The 24,450-nt window shown below is 39.2% G+C and overlaps 1 protein-coding gene across 1 annotated transcript; it reads left to right on the top strand.

Annotated features, from left to right (window-relative positions):
- The first annotated feature begins 4,288 nt into the window (after window positions 1-4,288).
- LOC309719166 (solute carrier family 12 member 2) lies at window positions 4,289-23,672 on the top strand. The gene is made up of 26 exons (XM_082555085.1): window positions 4,289-5,437; window positions 7,039-7,161; window positions 8,233-8,308; window positions 9,146-9,241; window positions 9,393-9,532; window positions 9,620-9,730; window positions 10,208-10,316; window positions 10,437-10,564; window positions 10,850-10,934; window positions 11,276-11,424; window positions 16,285-16,392; window positions 16,562-16,685; window positions 16,781-16,882; window positions 17,169-17,324; window positions 18,290-18,389; window positions 18,664-18,775; window positions 18,872-19,012; window positions 19,095-19,201; window positions 19,465-19,544; window positions 19,617-19,757; window positions 20,255-20,368; window positions 20,686-20,797; window positions 20,913-20,999; window positions 21,344-21,479; window positions 21,567-21,634; window positions 23,034-23,672. The coding sequence occupies exons 1-26, from the start codon at window positions 4,988-4,990 to the stop codon at window positions 23,167-23,169; spliced, it is 3,291 nt and encodes a 1,096-aa protein (XP_082411211.1). The 5' UTR covers window positions 4,289-4,987; the 3' UTR covers window positions 23,170-23,672.
- The last annotated feature ends 778 nt before the right edge of the window (window positions 23,673-24,450 follow it).

The following is a 24,450-nucleotide window of genomic DNA, read 5'->3' as shown; positions in this document are numbered from 1 at the left end:
CAAAATATAAATGTAGCAGAAATGCTTGAGTTTAAGTATTTCTTTGGCTGAACTTGAGCCGCTAGTAAAGAGTAAGAAGACTTGAACAACTTTAAAGCTTCTTCCATAAAAACAAAAAAAGAAAGGTAGAAATAAAGGTGGAGACAGGGTCAATGAAGGACATAAGAACTGTGAGCACCAGGAGTAAAAGTGAAAATAAAACAAATAAAAAAGCAAACAAATAAAAAAAAACTGATAATTTGACCTTAAACGTGTTAAACGCCCCTTCTGAGAAGAGAAAACACGCACTTACTCAGGCTTGAGTGTCCATTAATGGGCCCATTGTTCTGCTTGTCTTATCAGATTTCATTAACTTCAGGTTTTAAGGTGGTAAAGTTGTGCTCAGGGACAGGGAGGCTCACAAAGCTTCCTATTGATGAAATTCTAAGAAAAACTCTATTAATCATGATCCTTTCTAAGAATTTCCCCCGAAAGTTAGAATAGTAAATCCTGGTAAAGATAAATGTTATTCCCAAAGCATCCTTGCCCCCAGAAGAGTTCAGGTGGAAACCTGTTAGGAGCAGGTAGGAAGGATTTTAAGAGCTTTGAAAGTTTTGTTAAGCAGAGGAGACAACATGCTGCCAGTGTTTCCTCTCCAAGAGAGCAAACAAAGTATTTGCACAATCTGATAAAATTTATCTTGTTTAAGCTTTAGAGCAGGGGAGTCAAACATAAGGCCCGGGGGCCACAGTCAGCCCAGCAAAGACTCCAGTCAACAGGACGGCTTTGGAAAATGTTAAGGAAGGTATAAATTTTGGACTTTTAAGTGTATTTTCACAAGTTTTACAGCTTTGGCTACTGATGAACACCTTCCCCATTCATTCAACACCAAAATATCATGTTTAGAGACAAACGATAAAATTCCAGAAAAGCTCCCTTTTTTTCCACTATTTACTACAGAAATCTGAGTGTTTTCTGTTTGTTTGTCCAAAGAGTCATGCTGATGGATTTCTTACATTTGCTACAGCAGCATGACATTAGAAAAAAGAGACCTCTGTTTGTAATTGTACTTCTTTTCCTTATATTAAGTTCATTAAATGCATATTATGGTTTTACACTAGCAGAAAGGGGAGTTTCACTGCTCCAGGCCACTTAAGATCAAAGTGGACTGTTTGTGTCCTGCAGTGTAAAATTAGCTTGAGCTGCTTCAGAGGCTCCGATTATTATACAACATGAAAAAACAAACTGAATGGACAACGCTGGCATGTTCATGTTTAACATGTAGTGATTAATTCACAACAGTAATATGAAAGAAACCAAGACAGACAGAGTCGGTGTCGCACTAGTTATTTAAAATGTCTCAAAAACTTTCAGTATTAAATAAATCTATCAACAGAATATGAAGAAACAACTGTTTAATGTATACATGTACACACTGTGAAAAAGTATTTTTTTACATTAAAGTATTTAGTATTAGGCAAACAGTAAATACAAAATAAGGGAAACAGCTTTCCAATGCTGTTAAATGCTACAGATTAAATTGTGCACGGGTCAGTCTCATCAGCTCTCTCACTGAATACAACGTCTCAATCAGGGCAGAAAGTGCGGCGCTCACCACAAGAAAGGACGACTGAAAATGTGAAATATGCAAACAGAACAGGAATGATGACTTGGATCTTTCAGAGCCTTTTAACCTGAGTTCCCCTGAAATATAAACTGTTAATCTGAGAGTGCCCAACACTCTGAGTGAGAGCATGGATCAGAGCAGTGGTGGAATGCACCTTAGTACATTTGCTCAAGTACTTTACTGAAGTACAGTTTTAATGTACTCTGTTTAAGTATTTCTGTGTTATGCTGCTTTCTTTTTCTGCTTCACTCCATTACAACAATCTAACCTTTAACAGGCCGGAGTCTTGCTTCCAGTTTATTCAACAGAGATGTTCACTGCATGAAAGTTTTGATAATTGCAGTATGCAGTGTAAACAGAGATTGTATGATAAGGTTATTTTTTTATGACCATTAACTATTAGATCATTGTCACTACTTTTTGTGTTGAAGATAAAACTCTTGCTCCTTTCCCTGCTCAGAGTTGCTCGAACTTTCCTTAATCCATAAAATCACATTTTAGGCTCAGTTAAAAGCTCTAAGAATGTTTGTTAATCCCGGCCAATCATTTTGTTTTTCTTTGAGAAGTGTTAAACATTACTCATCTATGGTTTGCACAACTGTTTCCCATCCGTGAGTCTTATCCTTGTTTGAGCTTAACTTGTTATTTCCTAGAACTGTTTCGTTGCACTTTCTTGCCTTGCAAACAGTTTCAGGGTCAGTCTTAATGCCAGATGACCTGGTGCCCTGGTTTAGCTGTGACTGGCTGATGATTTGTGTCTGTGGAGGGAGGAGATGTTTGAACAGATTAAACAAAGCTTAACCTGAAGTGATAATGATGGGACTTTTTGTGAGGAGTCAGTCACTTTTTTGAAATGTGTCCTAAAATATAGACCCGAAACCACGTGGTTTCGGGTCTATATTTTAGGACAATCTACACCAGTACTGGTGTAGATTTTGTGGGGGTATCTTTACCTTTAAATTGCATAAGTAAAGACTGTACATTGTCAGTGAGAGTACCATCAACCAGATGTTCTCCTATGAGCAACATTTGGAAAAAGTGTAAAGGAAGAATTCTCTTCTAACAGGAAGACCACCAAGAGAACCAGGAAGAAGCCTTGGAAGGCTGATATGGGATGAGGGAAATGGAAGGAGACAAAAGAGGAGCATAGAGAGACCACAAATAAGAAACAACTACAGAAGAGACAAGAAAAAAAGTTCATTGTATTAAACAAAGGTCTATAAAACATGGGGAGTGAAGGAGAAGGTCTCAGTCCATCATGGGAAATCCACCAGTAGCTTCAGCCTACAGCAGCAAGTCTACAGGAATCTAAAAAGTTTAATCCTGATGACATCTCTCTGGGTGCTCTGGCTTCCTCCCACAGTCCAAAGTGGTTAGTGAGGTTAAGTTAAGCCATTCTAAGCTGGTCATAGGCATGAATCTCTGTCTGTTAGACCGACAACAGACTGATGACCTGTCTAGAGTGTTTCCTGCCTATCACCCTGTGGCAGCTGGGATAGACTCCAGGCCTCCTGTAACTCTGAATTGGTTAAGTGAAAGAGAGTGGATGGATAATTTGTTTTAATATATTATCCATATGAATTATATCTATACACCATCATCATCATTATATAAGTCATTGTACTTTTCATGGTCCAGCCCACTTGGGCACCTGATCTAGAATGATTTGTGTCTTATCTACTTTCAGGAGTCGAATTATCCCAGTTGTTAAAGCTAAATAAAGTATTATGAGTATTATGTAAAATAAAATCAAGATTATTTTTGTATATTTTCTAAGATGACGATTGTCTTTAAAACAAAGTAAAAAAAAAACAGTGTAAAAAAATTTGTTGGGCTCTGAAAGCATAATCATGTAAAACAAAATAAAAGAGAGAAACACCCAGGGACACTCAAAGGAAAGCCAGGTTTATATAATAAACATCAACTCACATAGTAAAGACAGCTTTGCGCCTGCACCTCAGTCATTATCAGAACATCCTGGCACACTGCTATTTCCTGTCAAAACCAGTGATGAGCTGATAGCAAGACTGCAGGTTTAAGCAAACACTGCTCAATTAGCAGTTCTGCACGGTTTTTTATGAAAACCACATTTTGCTTTTAAATATTTTCAAGATCAGAACTTCTGTATTTACAGGAAAGGCAAATGCATCAGATCATCAACTCACAGTTCACAAAAGCCAACCAACATTTGATGCTGGTGTTACTCATTTCTCATACTCCAGTTTTCAGGATTCACTCTGAAACTTTTCATCATTCCATTAATATTCGAACGTTAAGCTGTTAAACCAATGCAGTCCTTAAAATCAGGGTTAGCAGGGTTACCAAGGCAATAGCAGTCAAACATCTCTCATTAGTTTTGCAAAGTTTAAAAAACGTATCTGAGTTATGATGAAGTGTTGCCACTAACTCACAAACCACATCCTAAATAAAGATTAGATGGTCAGGTTGAGTTAACTGGTTTCCGTCACTCTTTGTTTTTATTGTTCGGTGTTCGGTTTCAGCATCAAGAGCTTCGACAGAGAAAGCAGCTGTTGTTCCCCATGCTAATGCTGCTGCTGCTGCCTCGCTTCGTGCGTATCTAGGCCTCTGTGTGAATGTCTCAGTGTGTCACCAGCAGTGATTACAAATGTCATTGTTTAATGCCAACACACACTCACATGCAGCGGAGCGAGAGGGGGTGGTAAAAAAAGGGAGTTGGTGTCTTTTACATATATTATTTACGGCAGTGAGCCTTGATGCAACAGAATAGTAAATTAAAGTCATTGTGTTTGTGTTTATAATGATTTTACAGTTTACTTTGCACCTACTGGATGAACTGGCACCAAAACAGTGGTTTTTCTTCCCTGCGCAAGACTGCCAATGAAAACTAAACATGCTCGTATGCTTTACAAACTTTATGAGGAGGAACTCTGTTGCTCTACCCTTTGTCTAAGCGTCGTGTTAGTCTCTTCCTCTTGACTGAAACGCGCTGGAGCGCGTGCCGGAGTTTGGTGCGTAATGGACACCCATCCATCCTTTCTACTCTTGCCTCCTCCTCATTGTTCTCCGTGTTCCTGGCATGCTGGGCTGTCTCCCGAGTCCAGAGAGAGGAGGAGACAAAGCCAGAGATGACAATAAATCGTCTGAGTCACCATCTGAGGGAGAGACAGAGGGAGTGAGAACGACTTCGTGTCCTTTACGCATGTTATGAGCACTTTCAGACACGCTTGTCGTGCGTCCTGGCGCATCCAGTGATTAGAGGTTTCCAAAGTACAGCGGAATAGTAAATGACTATATTTCAGTTTATCCGTGTTTGGAATTAAATGTGGCAGCTTCCCTGTAGTTTTGGAGCAGGTGCTTTTTCCCGCTAACCGTTTGTCTCTCGGTGCATCACTGACAGAAATGTCGGGTCAGAAACCGTCGTTGAAGAGCGACGACTCCGCGCAGAGCCGCTTTCAAGTGGATGTGGTAATGGAGGCATCATCTGCAGCGCCCGGTCCGGCTGCCCCTTCTGCTCCGGCATCCACTGATGGATCCAGACCTCCCGAGGAGTCCAAAGGCCGGTTCAGGGTGGTGGGCTTCATGGATTCGGGCGCGATGGACATTGGACTCCCACCTGATGTCTCCCATGAGCCGGACACGGCAAAAAGCGACTCAGTCAGTCTCCATTCAACTGGCACGGGGCACACTCACATCTCTGACTCCCACTCCAACACCTACTACATGAGGACCTTCGGACACAACACTATAGACGCCGTGCCTAACATTGACTTCTATCGGCAGACAGCCGCGCCATTTGGGGAGAAGTTGACCAGACCGTCGCTGTCGGAGCTACACGACGAACTCGATAAGGTAACAAAAACATTTTTTTTTATTGGCTTCGTTATTAAATGATGCTATTAAATTTGTTATTAAAATAGTTGATCTCAAGTTTCACATCAAACACAACGAAGGCGACAGTAAAGAAAGAGTCACGTTATGGTAAAATTGTCAACTTTAAAAGGCAGTTTAGACGCCGAGAGTTGAAAGGTTATTTCCCAGATTTAAAAACAGAACTAACACGTCACTACGCACTTCCCTGTTCACCGGACACAAGTCAGTTCATTTTTCAGTAAACACAAAAGATTCCCTTCGCTCTTCCCTCTACACAATACCGCTTCTCATGACCCTGCAGGCACCCCCAGCCGCGCTCCCACTCCTTACATACAGTTCAAGGTAACAGACCACCATTGTACAATAACAGTGAGCCAGAACACCAACTGGGCAAAGCACCACCAGGACCTTTAGGCGTGCCTTCATTTAAACAGTGAAAAAACACGAAAATCAGGCATCTCGTAAAGGTGTCGCCCTACTTCCAGTCGTGCTTCTTGTTGAACAAGTTCACTAAAGTACATCCAAAGTTATTGTTTTGGTGATGGAATTGGACAGTCTGACACATCTCTCCAAATTCTCCCAGTCTGGCAGTGGATTGGGATCCAGTGACAGTGAAGGCCACATGAAGTGCTATGTGTCATTTATCATCAAGTCCTCTTTGCCTCTGATTCACTCACATTTTTCGTTTGATTTGTCATAGAAATGAGATGTGTTTTTCTTGATTATATGCGTCAAAAATCATAAATTTCACTGGTTCTAATTTCTGTGGTTAAGCCTATAAAATGCCTTTATGACTGGACTCAAAATCAAACCTGATGGACTAAAGTGCCAAACTGGAGGCACTTTAGGGTGTTTAGTGGAATCGTTCCTTGTATGTGCACATACACAGATATTTAGCCATCTCACAGAATCACCAGCATACACATACACGGACATCAGTTTGTTTGCTTGAGCGAGGCTGTGGATAACTAACTGCTTTGCTGCTGTGGGGGTCATGGAACATGAGATATACTGCACATGAAATGATTTCACTTATTATATAACAAAGCCACAGAAAACTAATTAACACACTATCTTTATCCTTATTGTGGTGAAACGCCACCTTTAAACCAAAGATGTAAGTTTTCCAACCCAGGTAAGTTTAGTTAACTAAACAGTTTTACATTTTCAGATGTCATATTTCAATTTGAATCCACTTAATAAGTAGATAATTAAATAGTAAAATGTTTTAAATCAAATATATATTGAAATAAATAAGATAAGACCACATTTATTCATTGCTTTTATTGCTTTTATTTTTTCCTGTATACTATTGACCAGTCAATCAACTTATTTAACTTCTACCCAGAGTTTCAGATTTTCTGTTAGGATTAGCATTACATAAAGCATATATATATATATTTATCATTTGACTAAAAAACTTCTCTCTCACAAAACTAAGACCACTGACTGTCTAATCAGAACTCAAGAGTCGCAAGTTCTCAACTTTTAAGTGATTGTAATTATCCTGTTGATTGTTAGGCTTCACCTCTGTTCAAGTTTCTGCTTTCCTGACTTGTCTGGATTTTTTTTCCCATCAGGAGCCCTTTGAGGATGGTCTGGCCAATGGAGAAGAACCATCGGCAGCTGAGGAAGCGGCCGCACTGGCAGCGAAGGAGGCCAAAGGAGGAAGTGTCAAATTTGGTTGGGTTAAAGGAGTCCTGGTTAGTGTTCATGTCATGAATGAAAGCACAAGGTGCACTCTGCTTCTTCTTGTGGTATTTAAATGTGTTGAACTACTTAAACAAAACTGTAAACAGTCAACTTTCTTCCCACAGAGCGGGCAAGAATGAAACACTTTAGTGTCCCATAATTAGACAATCAAATACATAATCTCATCATCTTAAGGTATAAAATGTATTTTCTCTGGTTATATTCCTGTCAGGTTGGATCATTTGAGAATAATTCTAGATTTAGGAAATGTAAACGAACTTCAAAGATCCCTATACAGACAATGAGACACTCACTTCTTCTCTCTATAGCTACAGTAAGCTAAGCTAAAATATTGCAGAAACTGGTTCTGCATAGAGTCTACACAGTGGTGATCAGGGGTGGAAATGTGCTGCCTCTCATCCGAATATTACTGCATCAATGAGAATGCGCTGTATAGAAGTATAGAAGCTTGTCTGTCATATTGCACATGAAAAGCTTGTTATTAAGGTTGGTGCAGGAAGGAAGACAGTAAACTCTACCCGAAAGCAAATGATGTACGACATAAATATAGCATCGTCCTTTTCTCAGGTATTTTTGGCTTTCTTTTTGGCAGCTGTAAGGTTTAATTCAATTCAATTCAGTTTTATTGAATTGAAGCGCCTTGAGGCGACTGTCGTTGTCGCCTCAAGGCGCTTTAAATTGTAAGGTAGACCCTACAATAATACATACAGAGAAAAACCCAACAATCATATGACCTCCATATGAGCAAGCACTTTGGGACAGTGGGAAGGAAAAACTCCCTTTTAACAGGAAGAAACCTCCAGTGGGACCAAGCTCTGGGAGGGGCGGGGCTATCTGCTGCAACCGGTTGGGGTGAGAGAAGGAAGACAGGATAAAGACATGCTGTGGAAGAGACAGAGGTTAATAATGAGTGTGATTGAGTGCAGAGAGGTCGATTAGCACAGAGTGAATGAGAAAGGTGACTGAAGAAGAAATACTCAATGCATCATGGGAATCCCCCCAGCAACCTACACCTGTTGTCTGTCTTTACGTTTTAACTGACTTCTGTTTGTGTGTTGCAGATCCGCTGCATGCTGAATATCTGGGGTGTGATGCTCTTCATCAGAATGTCCTGGATTGTGGGACAGGCTGGAATTGGTGGGTACAAACAATTAGTGACTCAGGGAAATGTGTGACACCCTTCATCACCCAGTGCTCATATGACAGGCTTACATGCAAACAAACGTTGCTTTGCGAGCCATCAGAATATTAAAAAGCTTGTTTGCAGAAAGAAGATGAGCTGAGAGGCTGAACCAAGATAAATGAGGATTGTTTTGAACTGATTCATGTTATTCATGCATGCGTAAGGAGGGAGGCTGCTTTTAAGGTCTGATTTTGTTCAAGCTCCTCTAATAAAGTCTAAGCATAAAATCACGGAGTCTGAAATAAGCAGAAAAGGTCTCTTTTAAATTTAAGTAGAGATAAAAGTATTAAACAGTCCTCCACCCACACAGTAAAACACTTAAATGGAATGCATACTATCTTTAAGTTGTGCATAAAGGTACAGTAGAACCAGCTAGGAAATGGTGTGCTGGCTACACACTGACAAGATTTCAGATCAATTACATTATACATTACTGCTCATTTCTACTGATAAGTCATTAAAAATAGCTCCTCTATGTTTTGCAGACTGCTTATTGACCACATAAGCTCGTGTACAAATATAGCAGGCACTAGCTCTAGCTAGTTAGTGTACTACAATAGTTTTTTCTTAGAACTTTATTTAATCTTACCTGTGATGATGAACTGAATCTAAAAATAAATAAATAAATAACCTGCGAGGAAGCCCATTCGGCCCATATGCATGTTTTATATTTTGTTTTCAACTGTACTGATTTGAACTTGGATAACATTATCGTGTTATTTTATTGAAGACTGCTGATTTTTGCTCAGTTGCCTGTAACTTCACATATTTTTCATGTTTTTGTAAAACAGGACTGACCATTGGTATCATCTTGATGGCCACTGTGGTCACCACCATCACCGGTCTGTCTACATCTGCTATAGCGACCAACGGCTTTGTACGAGGAGGTGAGACCCATATAAGACATTTTACTTTTACAAAAGGTCTTTAACATCTAGAATTTTAAAACTAAACCTACAAATGGACTAGAAACTGCTCAAAATGTATGACAGCAGCAATAATTTATATCACTTAACATCTGAATGTCATGCCATCCAGGAGGAGCATACTATCTGATCTCCAGAAGTCTGGGGCCTGAATTTGGAGGCTCCATCGGTCTTATCTTTGCCTTCGCCAATGCCGTAGCTGTGGCCATGTATGTCGTAGGCTTTGCAGAGACAGTCGTTGAGTTGCTCAATGTAAGAAATGCTCTGGTGTACTTATGGAAATCTCTCTGTGATATGCAAAAGATTCTCATTTCGAATCAACCTGTTAATTGGTTGCAGGACGTTGATGCCTTGATGACTGATGAGCTCAATGACATTCGTATCGTTGGGACTTTGACCATCATCTTGTTGTTGGGAATCTCTGTAGCTGGGATGGAGTGGGAAGCCAAGGTATAATTACAACAATGTCCCGGAAAAAAACGTCAAAACCAAAGGCTTCAGTGAGATTTCAATAAAAGGGCATAAATCATTTGTGTCCTTAAAAATGTTGATTATGTATTTCTCGTCAAAGCTGCTGAGTTAACTTTGGGATTTGGAGCTTTTAAGAAAAAGTCTGCCAGTGTATGTGTTCATTTCTGAATGCAAATCTGCAATCAAACTAAATATAAATTAAAAAAAGAAAAATTTTTGGTGCGTTAGCACCAGAATTAAGCATGTACTTCATTTAGAGGATATAAAGTACTGATACAATTGATATCTGGATGGATCCCTCCACCTCTGCCTCTACCTACCTCTGTATACATTGGTGATTTGAGTCTCTGCACAGACAAAGCAACATACATGTTTGTAACAGGGTGATTTTAACTGAGAAACTGGAGCAAATCTCTCTTCTTTCTTACTCATGTGTTTTCTTCTACTGTCCATCAGGCTCAGATTGTCCTCCTGGTGATTCTGCTGGCAGCCATTGTTAACTTCTTCTTTGGATCCTTCATGCCATCAGAAAGCAAAGAGCCTAAAGGATTTTTCGGATACCGCAGTCAGTCTGCATTCTTGTCATTTCTTCACACGGGGATTAGCATCCTCTAAATTCAGTGTTAGGATTCATGTTGATAATCTATCTTACATAATCTTCTCTCTTGATTCTTCTCTCTTTTAGCGGCCATCCTTTTAGAGAACTTTGGTCCAGAATTCAGAGATGGGGAGACGTTTTTCTCCGTATTTGCCATTTTCTTCCCCGCAGCTACTGGAATTCTGGCTGGAGCCAACATCTCTGGAGACCTAACCGTGGGTTTTTCATCTTTGTACATTTATATAAATTCACGTGATGATTTTGGTCATATGTTGTGACAGTATTGCTTTTTGTTTACACAGTAACCAGATCACACAGAGACTTGTGAGAAAAGAAAACTCACCTTCCAAAGTTTTTTTTTTTTTTACATAGAATCTTTTTTATTAGTTTATCATTTTTGAGTTTAGTTGTTGCTCATACTTCATGCACCTGATGTTTGAGATGTATAACATAATTCATCCTTTCCAATAAATTAAAAATGTATCCCATTCTCTCTTTAGGATCCTCAGTCTGCAATCCCTAAAGGCACTCTGTTGGCAATCCTCATTACAGGGCTTACCTATGTCGCTGTCGCCATCTCTGCAGGTAGATACACTTTAACAGTTGTGAACCTGAGAGAGAGAGAGAGAGAGAGAGAGATAGATAGATAGATAGATAGATAGATAGATAGATAGATAGATAGATAGATAGATAGATAGATAGATAGATAGATAGATAGATAGATAGATAGATAGATAGATAGATAGATAGATAGATAGATAGATAGATAGATAGATAGATAGATAGATAGATAGATTGATTGATTGATTGATTGATTGATTGATTGATTGATTGATTGATTGATTGATTTAGAAGTAAAAGCTTTGTATACATGTCACTTTACCGATTACTGATCTACATTTGTGTCCTGGTTGTGCCTCCTGCAGGCTCCTGTATTGTGAGAGATGCAACTGGTGACCACAATGACACAGTGAGCCCCACAGTGAACTGCACCGATGCGGCCTGCACGCTCGGCTATGATTTTTCCATCTGTAAGGAGGGAGGCTGTCCATTTGGCTTGATGAATGACTTCCAGGTAACACTGAAGCAGATGATCTTAACACTACCTGTTTTCTTGGTACTTACTGTGTTGATTGTTCCAAAGATTATGGCGAATATATCACAATTCATAATTCATATCATAATTGTGACAATGACCAGTTTTGAGTTTGAGTATAACTTTGGCATAAAACTGTGTAAAATAAGTTATTTATAAAACCCTGCTTTGATGTGGGGATACTGCGCGTTTACTTTATGACCACTGTGATAGGAATTATGAGATCTAATCAATTAAGTGCAAGATGCAAGGTGCTTGAATTATAAACAGGATGTCATGTTCCACAAACAGTGGGTTAAATTAGCAAGAAGTTGCATTAATAAAAGACAAAATTGTGCTTTTAGGAGGGAGAGAGGAAAATATATTTTGTTTCTCTTTTGGTTCACGGCCATTAATGACTAAACCTTCATTCATGCGCTATTATCTGTGAGTAAATATCAAAGCTGTTACTATCTGTGTAAGTAGATTTTTTGGCTCCCAGCTGCACATGTGAGACTATTTAAGTTTTTTATTTATTTATTTATTTTTATGATGAGCATCTTTTATGGATCAAGTGTGTGCACACCACTGGGAAGGATCTTAAGATTAAGTTCAAGTAAATGAGAGTCTGGAGCACCACCTGGTGCAGCATCCCTTCTTCCTCTTGTGGCTAAAGGCAGTTTATTTTGACTCAGCTGGATGTTTGGGCTCTTTGCTTTAATGCTAATCAGATGATTGCTTGGTGACGCTGCTAAAGGTCAGGGGCTGAAATTGGTCCGTTTCTTCCTGCTGCTATGAAATATTAAAAGTACTTTATGCTCAACTAGGGTACCGATGATTTCACCCCGGCAGAAAGATGCGTCGGGATACAAGCAGAGAAAAAAGTCAAACTTAATTTGTATAGCACCTTTTCATGCAGGTCAGTCAGATCACTGACAAGCTGTTTATAGGCCGGAGCAAAACTAATTGTAAAAACACCGAAAGTAAAATAAAGTTTCAGTAGACTACAATTACACTACAATGAAAGAAATAAAATAAAAAGAGATTAAATAATATAATACTGGATAAATTGGATTAAAAGGAGAACATCACAGATGAGTACACATAAACAAATACAATTAAACTGTAGTAAGTAAAGCAGAAAACATTAGTAAAGTAAGTAATGTCTAAAGTACAACCAAGCCAGAATAGAACTGCTTTAAATTTACATTTAAAAATTTAGTTCAGTTTTATTTTGCATAGCGCCAACTCACAACAAAAGTTTTGGGGTTTTTTTTATATAATAAAGAACCTACAAAAGAGAAAACACCAAGATACAAATGACCTCTATGAGCTGCACATGGCAACAGTTGGAAGGAAGAACTCACTTTTAACAGGAAGAGTCCTCCAGCTGAAACAGACTCAGCGAGGGGGAGCAATGTGCCATGACTGGTTAGGGTCTGCAGGGAAAGCAAAGTAAGAAAAGGAGAGCATCAAAAGAAACGATGAGGAAAATGTGTGTTCGCAGCAAGGTGGGTGAGGTGACCAGGACGCCACCACCGTATGGAAATTGATGCTTTCAGCTGATATTAAGACACATTAAGAGATATTTATTGTTTACTTCAGTCAAAAATTCCAGACAATCCTAGGAAGTTGTATTACATAAAGTCGTTCGCACACAGGCAGCTTGACGTGAATTGAATCACCCACTTCTATTGTTTCCAGTGGAAGCCTACACACTGGCGTCAGTGCTGTGTCAGGATGCAAAACTGTCCCATTTCCTGTCGTCCACACACCTCTACAAAAACAGCTGTTTAATCAGACTGACAGCGTTTTTACACATAAATTGTGTGAGCAGTGGGTACTCGAAGACACAGACACACAGGTGAAAGTAGTCAAGACAAGTGAAGACTGAAAGACATAAAGCCAAAAAAGACACAAGTTAAAACTAACTATACACTCAGCAGGACAAGACTGACCGTAAACACAGTAAAGATGAGCATACAGACCAGGAAACACCAGGAGACAAAAAAACAATAATTAAAATTAAAAAACAAATATCACCACAGTCCAACTTCTGTGGAACCAAATCTCTCTGTAGCATAAAGCAACAATCCAAATTCAACAAACTATGATAAATGTATTGATTTTCTTGACTGAGCAATATGATGGCATATATGGCAAGACAACTGAAATCTCTGTATGCGTTTTATGTGGACCAAACTGTATCTCAGAGGACTTTTTGAGACATGCAACAATCTAATCCAAGATATTTTCATTTAATGGATTAAATTAAATGTCAGTAAACTGTCTATGTATATGTTTGACAGTCTGGGTGTCTGCACAGGCACTGGGTGCACATTTCTGCTGTGATTATAACTCGTTTATATAAGTCATACTTAAAAAATGGATGAGCAAGACTGCTGCTCTGACCCTCTTTCACTGTATGTGCATGTAATGTAGATGGCTGGAGTATGTGTGTGTGTGTGTGTGTGTGTGTGTGTGTGTGTGTGTGTGTGTGCGTGTGTGTGTGTGTGTGTGTGTGTGTGAACAAGAGAGAGAGAGAGAGATGAAGCTGTTCTCAAACAAAGTGCAGCAGAAATAATAGCGACTGTTGTTTTGAGTCACAAGGTTCTCGTGGCTCAGTGCTGAATGAGAGCATTGAAAACATCCACCTACACACACACACATACACATACACATGCGCACACAGAGCTCACTGACACTGATAGCGCTGACATGTTGCAGCACTACAGACCGAAGCAGCTGCTCGAGTTTCATTATTACTGTTGTTGAAGGAGAAAAGCAGATCTGAATGAATCTGATCGTCTTTGACCCGATAATGCCTTTGAATCATATTTGCTACATGAGTTTCTGAGACCTCTGTCTCATCAACATGATCAATACTTGCCATAATGTCTAAATGTTATGGACAAAACTCTTTTTTTGTCTAAAATTAACACCCAAGGTATCAATTGCGATACAAAAAAATATAATAAAAATATATCACACACAACATGATATAGCAAAAAAAATTGTGGATTTTGTTATAAGGGTTAATGAACATCTCAGAAAATCTGAATTTTCTGGAAATTTTTTTGATGGGTTTGGTCTTCGACATCATACATTGTTCGTAGGTGACGGTGTAGAGCTGTCCTCCCTCCTTCACTTCCATCAGATATGAAAATATTCTCTCTTGAGATGATTTATACAATCGGCTCCTTTAGGAACAAACTCAGTTGAATGGGTGATGTTTTTGCACCAAATATCTACGTCACTGCTTCATAATGATGCACCTCGTCCCAGTGAGTTGAGTCAGTCCTGCTTCAGAATACACTTTTAAAATCTCAGAGTTGCTTTCTCATGTGCAGAAATGTTCATGTGGATTGTGATTTTCACCAAAAACACACAAAAAACGTTCAGGACCTCCTACCCGACCGTGTAAGAACAAGCTGTTTCCAGCCGTTTTTAGCTAACTTTTGCTACCAGGACCATCTTCTAAGCATTATTTCAACTGTATTAAATAAAATTTCTAATAAAGTCATGACTGAATACAATGGGTGTGAAATTTAAAAACAACATTGGTATTCAGACTTTCAATATAATGTTTCAAATATATCTGTGAAGGTTCTCAGTCATCCAGGTCCTCGTAGTCAAAGGAGCTTACAAAGAAAAGCGTCTGGACTTCTTTAAGTTGCTTGAAGACGTTTCACCTCTCATCCGAGAAGCTTCTTCAGTTCTAAGGTCAAAAGGTGGGGAGTCCCAGATTTAAACCTAGTGGGAGTGACCCCCGCAGAGGGACAAAAGACCCCCTGATGATCCTCTAATCGCCTGAGCCAAGGTGTGAAACTGGGTGTGGGTCCCAATCAGCCAGAGTTTCGGGTGGGTTCATTGTGAAACCTGGCCCCACCTTATCATGCGAATTCCTGAGGTCAGATGGCCCAGGATGTGAGTGGGCATTAAGGTGTCTGGGGAGGGAACTCAAAACTGGATTATAGATGGCAGGTTTAAATCTGGGACTCCCCACCATTTGATCTTAGAACTATAGAATATTTTTCTTGCAGCAGAAGGGCGGAGGGCACTAAAGTATCAATCAGTTAGGGGTGCTCAACTGAACATATGTGTCACAGTAGTTAATTAAAACTTTAGTAATATAAGTAAAAGTGTTATGACATCATGCGCCAAAAGAAAACTTTCCCGAGTTAAAGGCAACAAAGTAACAAAATGCAAAACAAGCATCCACTGATTCTGAGATCTTCTGTGAGGGGTCAGCTATGACCGACAAAACTATATCTGCAGCCTATAACTTGGAAAACATTGTATTATGCAGGTATGCGTGCTTTCATGAACTATAATATTTGTGCTAAAATGGTGGGAAGATTTTTCAGATGTGTTTGATTTTATAGAAAAGTAACTAAAATTCAGAGGGGGACAGTTGTGTCACTTTGCCGTGCACACCTGTCAGAACCTCTGTCCCAGACATATCAATATTATCAGAGCAGAAAAAGCAATATTCAATCTCAAATATCAGAAACCTCAATACTGAACAGAGTTCATTTAGAAGCAAATTTACAGAAAACACCTCTGTGGAAATGGCACACGAGTGACATAAACAGAAGAAACACAGTCACACAGGTGGAATATTGAGTGAACTATTATTATAATAATAATAATAATTAATGAATTATTGAAAATAGAAGAAATTAAGGTCACACTGCACACCATCAATTATCTACAAAAAAATCAGAGACTTTAAAACTCCACTAACATTGGCCAATGTATATAATCTATCTCTCAAAATACCTGAATCATGTGACTTTTTATATACTCTAGATGTTTATTGGTCAGTGTGACTTTTAAAGATGCTCCTATGTCGTGCAGGTTATGAGTCTGGTGTCTTCCTTCGGTCCTCTGATCACCGCGGGGATTTTCTCAGCCACTCTGTCGTCAGCTCTGGCCTCGCTCGTCAGTGCACCCAAAGTCTTCCAGGTCAGAACCATAAAGCTCCAATTTACTTCTGTTTCAGCTGTTTTCTGACTTATTTCCTCATCTGCCTGCTCCTGATTGTTTCAAAGTTGCTTGACGAACCTGCCAACATTACTTCTATATTTATTAAACTGAGTGATTTCTAAGTTAATAAAAGCTGTATTTATTCTAGGCTCTCTGTAAGGACAACATCTATCCTGGACTTAGTGTGTTTGCAAAGGGTTATGGCAGGAACAATGAGCCGCTCCGTGGTTACGTTCTGACCTTCTGCATTGGTCTTGCCTTCATCCTGGTTGGTAAGCTGTTTAAGTAAACCTTCAGCTCCTGCATAAGAAACATAAAGAATAAAAATATCTACAAAAAAAAGTTAAACCTGTCTTTTGTCCACTAGCGGAGTTGAACATCATTGCTCCAATCATCTCCAACTTTTTTCTGGCCTCGTATGCTCTCATCAACTTCTCAGTTTTCCATGCCTCCCTGGCCAGCTCTCCAGGTAATCTGTGGAACTGTAAAGGAATTATGACTAGATTATAGATTATATGAAAATTACCATAGTGTTATGCTGGTATTTCTGAAAGTTTTCTCAATCTTCCTTGTCTTGACTCATCTCTTAATGGCATTTTAGCTAGTATACAAATTGGTGAATGATGTTTATAGTACAAAAAGTTCTTTGTTGTTGTTTTTTCACTGAACTAAACATAATTTCTATTAAAAACATCAAAAGAAATCCCTCTGTTTGGCCTGTTAACATCTGATCTACTCTCGCCCCTCCACTACAGGGTGGCGCCCCAGCTTCAAATACTACAACATGTGGGTATCCCTTGCCGGGGCGATCCTGTGCTGCGTGGTGATGTTTGTCATTAACTGGTGGGCGGCCCTCGTTACGCTGCTCATTGTCCTCGCACTCTACATCTACGTCAGTTACAAGAAACCTGGTAAGAAGACAATGGCACAATATTTTATCCTTTCCAAACTTCTAACAACGACCTGCTCGCCAATATGAAGCTCTGGGTCAGGTACTTCCAGCTGATTTCACACGGCACCATTTAGTGGCCGTTTCTTTAATGGCTACTAAATGCTGGGTGTCACCAAAGAACATCTAAATACTCAACACCTCCCATTCTCTGGATGTCTGACTTCTTGAGAGAATGAATGCACTGGTGTCATCCTCCAGTCACTGGGAAATTAAATAAAAATAGAGCAACTGCAGCAAAAAATAATAAATAAATAAATACAAATAAATAAAAAAATGCATGGTACTGATACCTGAGCTCAGGACGGCGGACATATTTAATGTATGTAACTCTTAGTTGTGCCCATTCTTTACTTGAGCGTTTCCATGTTTATCCACTTTAAACTTTTGCTCCAGTAGGAATTTTTTGGCTTTTTAATCAATATGTTTGATTTCTCCCAACATTTTAAAAGAGATCTGTGTGTTAATTTAAACGGTGCAATGAACAGAATAATAATCATAATCTTATAAATGAAAGTTTTCTGGCCTACTTCAGTTTTGACTCTGTATAGGTTCTGCATCTTGGCTTTTACGAGCTATCTGAGGAATTCAAGCAGCTCATGGAAAACAAACTAAATATAATCACTTAATAAACTGTGATGTATTATTTAAAACATATAATGCAAAGCAGTTAACATTAGTCCCACCTGCACGACCTGCAACAATACTTACTGTATTAACATATTAATATTGCATATACTGTATTATCCACTTTTACTTTCTTTAATGTTTATCTTGCTTTATCTAATTACAAATTCATCTTTTATATGCTGCAATTAATAATAACGACCATGATGATGATGATGATGACTATCATTATTATATTGTGGATAATTGAACTCCATGAGCTGACCAATCTACTCAAATTCAAACTGCTGTTTCCTCTAGATGTGAACTGGGGTTCATCCACTCAGGCTCTGATCTACAACCAGGCTCTGACTCACTGCCTGAACCTCACCGGAGTCGAGGACCACGTTAAAAACTTCAGGTCAGCATGAAGCTTTGAGTGGAGCTGAACTCATGGACTAAAAGTGACTGAAACAAAAACCAAACCCTACCTTTAACTCTAGACATGCTTAATTCTCGGCACTCGTTACCAACACAAAGGCATTCAGTAGTAACAGTGGAAACTTGGCTCTAACTGAATTTAAATGATCAAAATGTAATCCAATTTTAAAAGTAATTATTTAAACCAAAATAACCTGACTTCTTGTTTTAAAACTACCATAACTTGACCTTCTGTATAAAATGTATATTGACAGGCCGCAGTGTTTGGTGTTGGCGGGTTATCCAAACGCTCGACCCGCTCTGCTTCAGTTGGTGAATTCTTTCACCAAGAACGTCAGCCTCATGGTCTCCGGCCACGTCAGAACTGTACGTACCAAATGTCGCCTGTTAGGTCTGCATGTTACGCTTTCTTTCACACGGCTGAAACGTTTTGTGCTTCATCTCCTCCCACTCCTGCTCCAGGTGTCCCGTCGGTCGAACTTTAGGGAGCTATATCAGGATTATGCCCGCTGTCAGCGCTACCTCAACAAAAAACGCATCAAGGCTTTTTATGCTCCTGTTTTTTCAGACAACTTGAGGCACGGAGCTCAGTTACTCCTGCAGGTACAGAAGAAGCCTTCTTTTTGCACCCTTCATCTTATATTAAAGTCACCATTTACAAATATGTGTTTCCTCCCCATGCTAGGCTGTTGGTTTAGGTCGTCTGAAACCCAACACGCTGGTCATGGGTTTCAAGAACAACTGGAGTGATGGAAACATGAGAGATGTGGAGAATTACATCAACACTATACAGTAAGGGCTAATGCGTCTTTTTAAAGAGCTACCAACAACCAATTTTACAATCATACTGTTTTTTGTAGTGCTGTTATCATTAATTGTGTTAAAATGACGTTAACGCCATGTAGGCTCTCTCTATCAGATTGTAATGTTAAAAGTTAAGGTTAAAAAAGTGGACTAATCTTTGTCTTTGATGCAATTTTGCAGCTGAGGTTCTGCATCACACTTGGAGTCATTTTTGTATAGCGTTTCATTTATTTATTTATTTTTAATTCCAGTGATGCCTTCGACCTTTTGTTCGGTGTGGTAATCCTGCGGCTGCAGGAAGGACTGGATATTTCTCACATCCAGGGACAAGGTACGTCTGTCTTTTTCTTCATATCCATCACTTTGTCTACCTTCTGTTTATACTGTGTTTGTACTCCTGCAGACGAACTGCTATCATCCCATGAGAAGCCTCCAGTCATCACTAAGGATGTGTTGATTTCTGTCATTCCGGCTAAAGACTCAGATTCTGACTCCTGTCCTTCAAAAACCACCAGCAACCAGAGCAGCCCGCTCATCACGAGAGGTAAACAGTGAGGAAGAATTAAAATTATACCTCAGCTTAGCCTATTGCTCTAATGTTTACTTTTTATACAACTCTCACTGTCACAGGACTTGTTGTTCTTATATTTTATTCAAGTATTTCCATTTTAAGGCAGCTCATCGTTAGCGGTGAACAAAAAGGAAGAAATTAAATTGATCTCTTTTTCTTTTCTAGCCATGTGCTATGCTATGGAAATTATTTAAAATCAGCAATGATTGAAATTGACTGACTTCTCGTCCAAAAAACATTTGGCACAATCCCTGCACAGTCTCACGGCTAAGCTTGTGAAATATTCCATTGATTTATGTTTCTAGCATTTTTTTAGCAGCAAAAGTATATAAAGAATTAATTATTTGAACAGCTAAGGCTCTGTTTTACTATACTGTACTGTTGTGAACCCTGGTGATACAGCTCAGGAGCTTTTGTGTTTCTTTGACTTTACCTCGTCTTGTGCTCTTCCATGTGACGTGGCCTACCAGAGACCAAGTCTCCTCTGAGCCTGACCGACCAGCGTCTGTTGGAGAGCAGTCAGCAGTTTAAGAAGAAACAGGGCAAAGGAACCATTGATGTTTGGTGGCTCTTTGATGATGGAGGTTAGTGTTCTCATTGTTATATGAAAATAAAAACATATCTGGTGAACTGACTTTGGGTCCTATGATTCTGTCAAAAAGTCTAAACATAGCTAACTGTTGGTTGTGCTTTTCGATTCATACGTGTCACTGTCGTAAAAAGTAAGGTGAAAAATGAATAGACTTAAAAAACATTCAAATCTGTGGTTCCCTGATCTACACAGCAAAATCTCCAGTGTTAATTTAACACTGGAGATTTTGCTGTGTATACTGGAAAACAGATTTTTGTTCAGTTTGGGGTTTTTAATGACCTGTATAATCTCTGATGTGTTGGTTTGCAGGCCTGACTCTGCTGATCCCCTACTTGCTGACCAACAGGAGTAAGTGGGGCGACTGCAGGATCCGCGTGTTCATCGGCGGAAAGATTAACCGCATCGACCACGACCGCCGAGCGTGAGTCAACAGCTGCTTATCCACCTATGCCAAGCAATAAACTTTACTTTACTACAAACTTGACTTTATATCCACATACATTTATTATTGTGTTTTTGTTTTTGTGTCACGTCAGGATGGCCACGCTGCTCAGCAGGTTCAGAATCGACTTCTCTGACATAAACGTCCTCGGTGACATCAACACCAAACCCAAGAAACACAAGTAAGTCCTCTGAAACTTCCTGAGCTCAGCAGCTTGATCACTATGGATTTGCACTAAACACTATTGTTTTTAATGTCTTTAGCGTCTGTGTTACGTGTGTAAATTGCTTACAAAGTGTTGGAAAGCCAAAGTCAAAAGGTGAATGATTTGTTCATGAATCCTCTTTTTTAATTTATCGATTACTTGATGACTGTGAAAGTCAACATGTAGAAAGTTTGTAATACTAAAAGTTTAAGTGCTTTGAAATATTTTTTTAAATGTTCTTTAGAATGAAGCATCACGTGGGGAGGATGAAACTGATAGCGCTACTCTAAAAACCTAATGTATGTGTTTTGTTTTTACAGTAAGCTGACCTTTAAGGAGCTGATCGAGCCGTACAGGCTGAAGGAAGACGACATGGAGCAGGAGGCTGCTGAGAGGCTGAAGGCCCAGGAGCCCTGGAGGATCACTGACAACGAACTGGAGCTCTACAAGGCCAAGGTCTGCCCTCATGTTGCAGACACACTCAGACCAATCACAGTGCTCTGTTCAAGTGGTTTATGTAACTATACTGTGTGTTACTTTCAGACCAATCGTCAGATCAGACTGAACGAGCTGCTGAAGGAACACTCCAGCACTGCCAAACTCATCGTCATGTAAGAACTTCGTAATAACTTTGTCATCATCGTGTCATCATTTGTTTTAATTTACAGACAAACTCGCATTTAAAAAACCTGGTTAACCCGGCTGCTCATTTCCATGAATCAGGTGTTTCTGTGTGAGCTTGCATCTTCTCCCTGTGCCTGTGTGGGTTCCCTCTGGGTACTCCAGCTTCTTCCCACACTCTAAATACATGCGTGTCATGTTAACTGGTGATTCTAAATACACCGTGGGTGTGAATATGAGCATACAGCTGTCTGTGTTGAAGTGGTGACTTGTCCAGTGTCCAGTGTGCACAACAGTGTCTTTGGATCCTGGAATACTCACTACCAAAACAATCATTAATTGACAAAATAATGCATGACAAGCCAATCACTGCTTGTATGGACACCACTTTCTGCAAAATGAAATAAAACCATAAGAGGCCAGATTAAATTCTTATAACAATGAAAAAGAACACCAGTGAACTTACAAAAGCTTTGGACATTTAGCAAATGCACCAGGGGGATGTTAAAGAAGAACAATCTCCAGGAGAAAGCCATAAGTTCCAAGTTCAACCATAAAGAGAAGACGCCAATGACAGAAAATACAGAGGATTCACCACAACCATTTATCAAACTCAAGAACAACAAGTTAAACTTCACCGAAAAAACCTTCACCAATTCTGAAGCAGCATTCTATCTGTTCAAGTCAACCTGTAACAAAGCGACAACAGTGTGGAGAAGTCCTGGAACCATGTTTTATGCTTCGGAGCCGAAGCATAAAACATCAGCAGCAGCAGAGCTGGTGTGACGCAAGGGCATGCATGGCTTCCATCCATGTGTGCAGCAGATTGTGAAACATGTTCCATCACAGTATTAAAAAAGGCATTTTATATGTGATTGTGTTAACTTGTCCAACTAAACTGGAACCCAAAAAACAGTTAGCTATCCCGCGGATTTAAAGTTGAGAGTCTGAAATTTTGACTATATCTTAAACTTTGATACTGAAGAAATCTTAAGACACTGATGACACTCAGGGAACTTCAGAAGCATTAAAGTGGATGATCCATAATGCTCTGAGCTCCAGAATTTATAGTTAATATTTTATAAGCTGTTCACGGTTAATTCAGTGCAGTTAATTGAAAAACAAGCAAATATAGTTAAAATAATGAGACATAAAGTGTGACTCATCACAGCTGTTACATATAAAGTAAATTAGACCTCTCACATTGAACTTAACACGTCAAAATAATTTGACCTTTAAGCTTACATATTAATTTAATGACATTAACTGCTCATAACTCATAATTACAAGATCATGCAGTCTTCTTTCTAACGCTGCTCTGGGTTTGATTTTGATATATATAAATATCATAAAAATTAAATTTTTCTTTCTCTCTCTGTGTGTGGCTAGGAGCATGCCTTTGGCAAGAAAGGGCACAGTGTCGAGCGCCCTCTACATGTGCTGGCTGGAAACTCTGTCCAAAGACCTCCCACCACTGCTGCTGGTGCGAGGAAACCACCAGAGCGTCCTCACCTTTTACTCCTAACACACACACACACACACACACACACACACAGAGTCATATACCTACTCTGCTCACGCACAAACATACAGTGTGTCCTGCTCTCCATATTTATTACAGTATGAGAAAGCCTCCGTCTGCACAAAAACAGAAACGTCGTCGTGCTTTAAGCTTGTGAAACTGTCCAGCTGTGAAGGGAAAAATTATTAGGACTAATATCTTTTTCCACTTGTCTTAAATCGATTGTTTTTAACATGTTAATTAAACTCAGTCAACAGATTTGACCATAACACTAACAGGTTGCTTGTTCCGTTTCCTCTGTGAGTTTTATGTGAATGAGAGTAACTACAGGTAAATTCATGTAAAAGTTTATTTATAAGGATAAAAGTTTGGATTTGAGAATGCAAGCTTCTGTGATTATAAAATGACGTTTTTATGGTTTTTCCCCACTGGGTTCACAAAGACAGATGCTCCATCTTTGTTAACTTTATTTTGTACTTTATTTTAATAAAGGATTAACTAAAACATATGCTTTATTGAAGTTTGGTTTTTGTCAGCTTTATTCCTGTTCCTGTATTAGTGAAGTACTTAAAGTCAAAATCAGAAAATAATCTCATCCTCAGCAATGTAACTTTAATCTGATGACACAATTCTTTAGTGAAGGGCTGAAAAAAACAATTCACATAAACTCTTTTTTATTTGTATGAACTCCGTAAGATAGTGGCATTAGAGTAGAACAATGACATATACACTCAATAGCCACTTTATTAAGTATACCTTGCTAGTTGGACCAGCTTTCGACTTCAGAACGATCTTCATTTTTCATGACATAGATTTAACAAGATGATGAAAACAATCCTCAGAGAATTTTGTCCATGTTGACATGATCGCTTCACATTTGTCAGCTGCACATCCATGATGAGAATATCCTGTCCCAGCCATCAGAAGAGAAGCATACTGTGGTTATAATGGGATGGACATGGTCAGTGACAATACCTGATGCTTTCATGCTGTTTACACCAAATTGTTCATTTTAATTATAGCCTCAGTTTTCTGTTCTGGAAGCAGGACATTGTGTTGTGTATTCAGAGATGCTCTTCTGCATAACTTCTTTTGTAATGACTGGTTATTTAAATTATTGTTTCCTTCCTATTTTCACACAGAAAACTGATGGCTACTTTCTGATGATTATTGGGAACCTTTCTGTTTCTAAAAAGTCAAATCAGTCTCTCTGACACCAGCAACTATGCAATGTTCAAACTCATTTTAATTACCTTTCAGTGAGATTCTGATGCTCAGTTTGAA

This window comes from Aulonocara stuartgranti (assembly GCF_965226115.1).
Source record: "Aulonocara stuartgranti genome assembly, chromosome: 12".
NCBI classification, from domain to species: Eukaryota; Metazoa; Chordata; class Actinopteri; order Cichliformes; family Cichlidae; genus Aulonocara; species Aulonocara stuartgranti.
The sequence above is the reverse complement of the archived record's forward strand: the minus strand, read 5'-3'. Positions and strand labels throughout refer to the sequence as shown.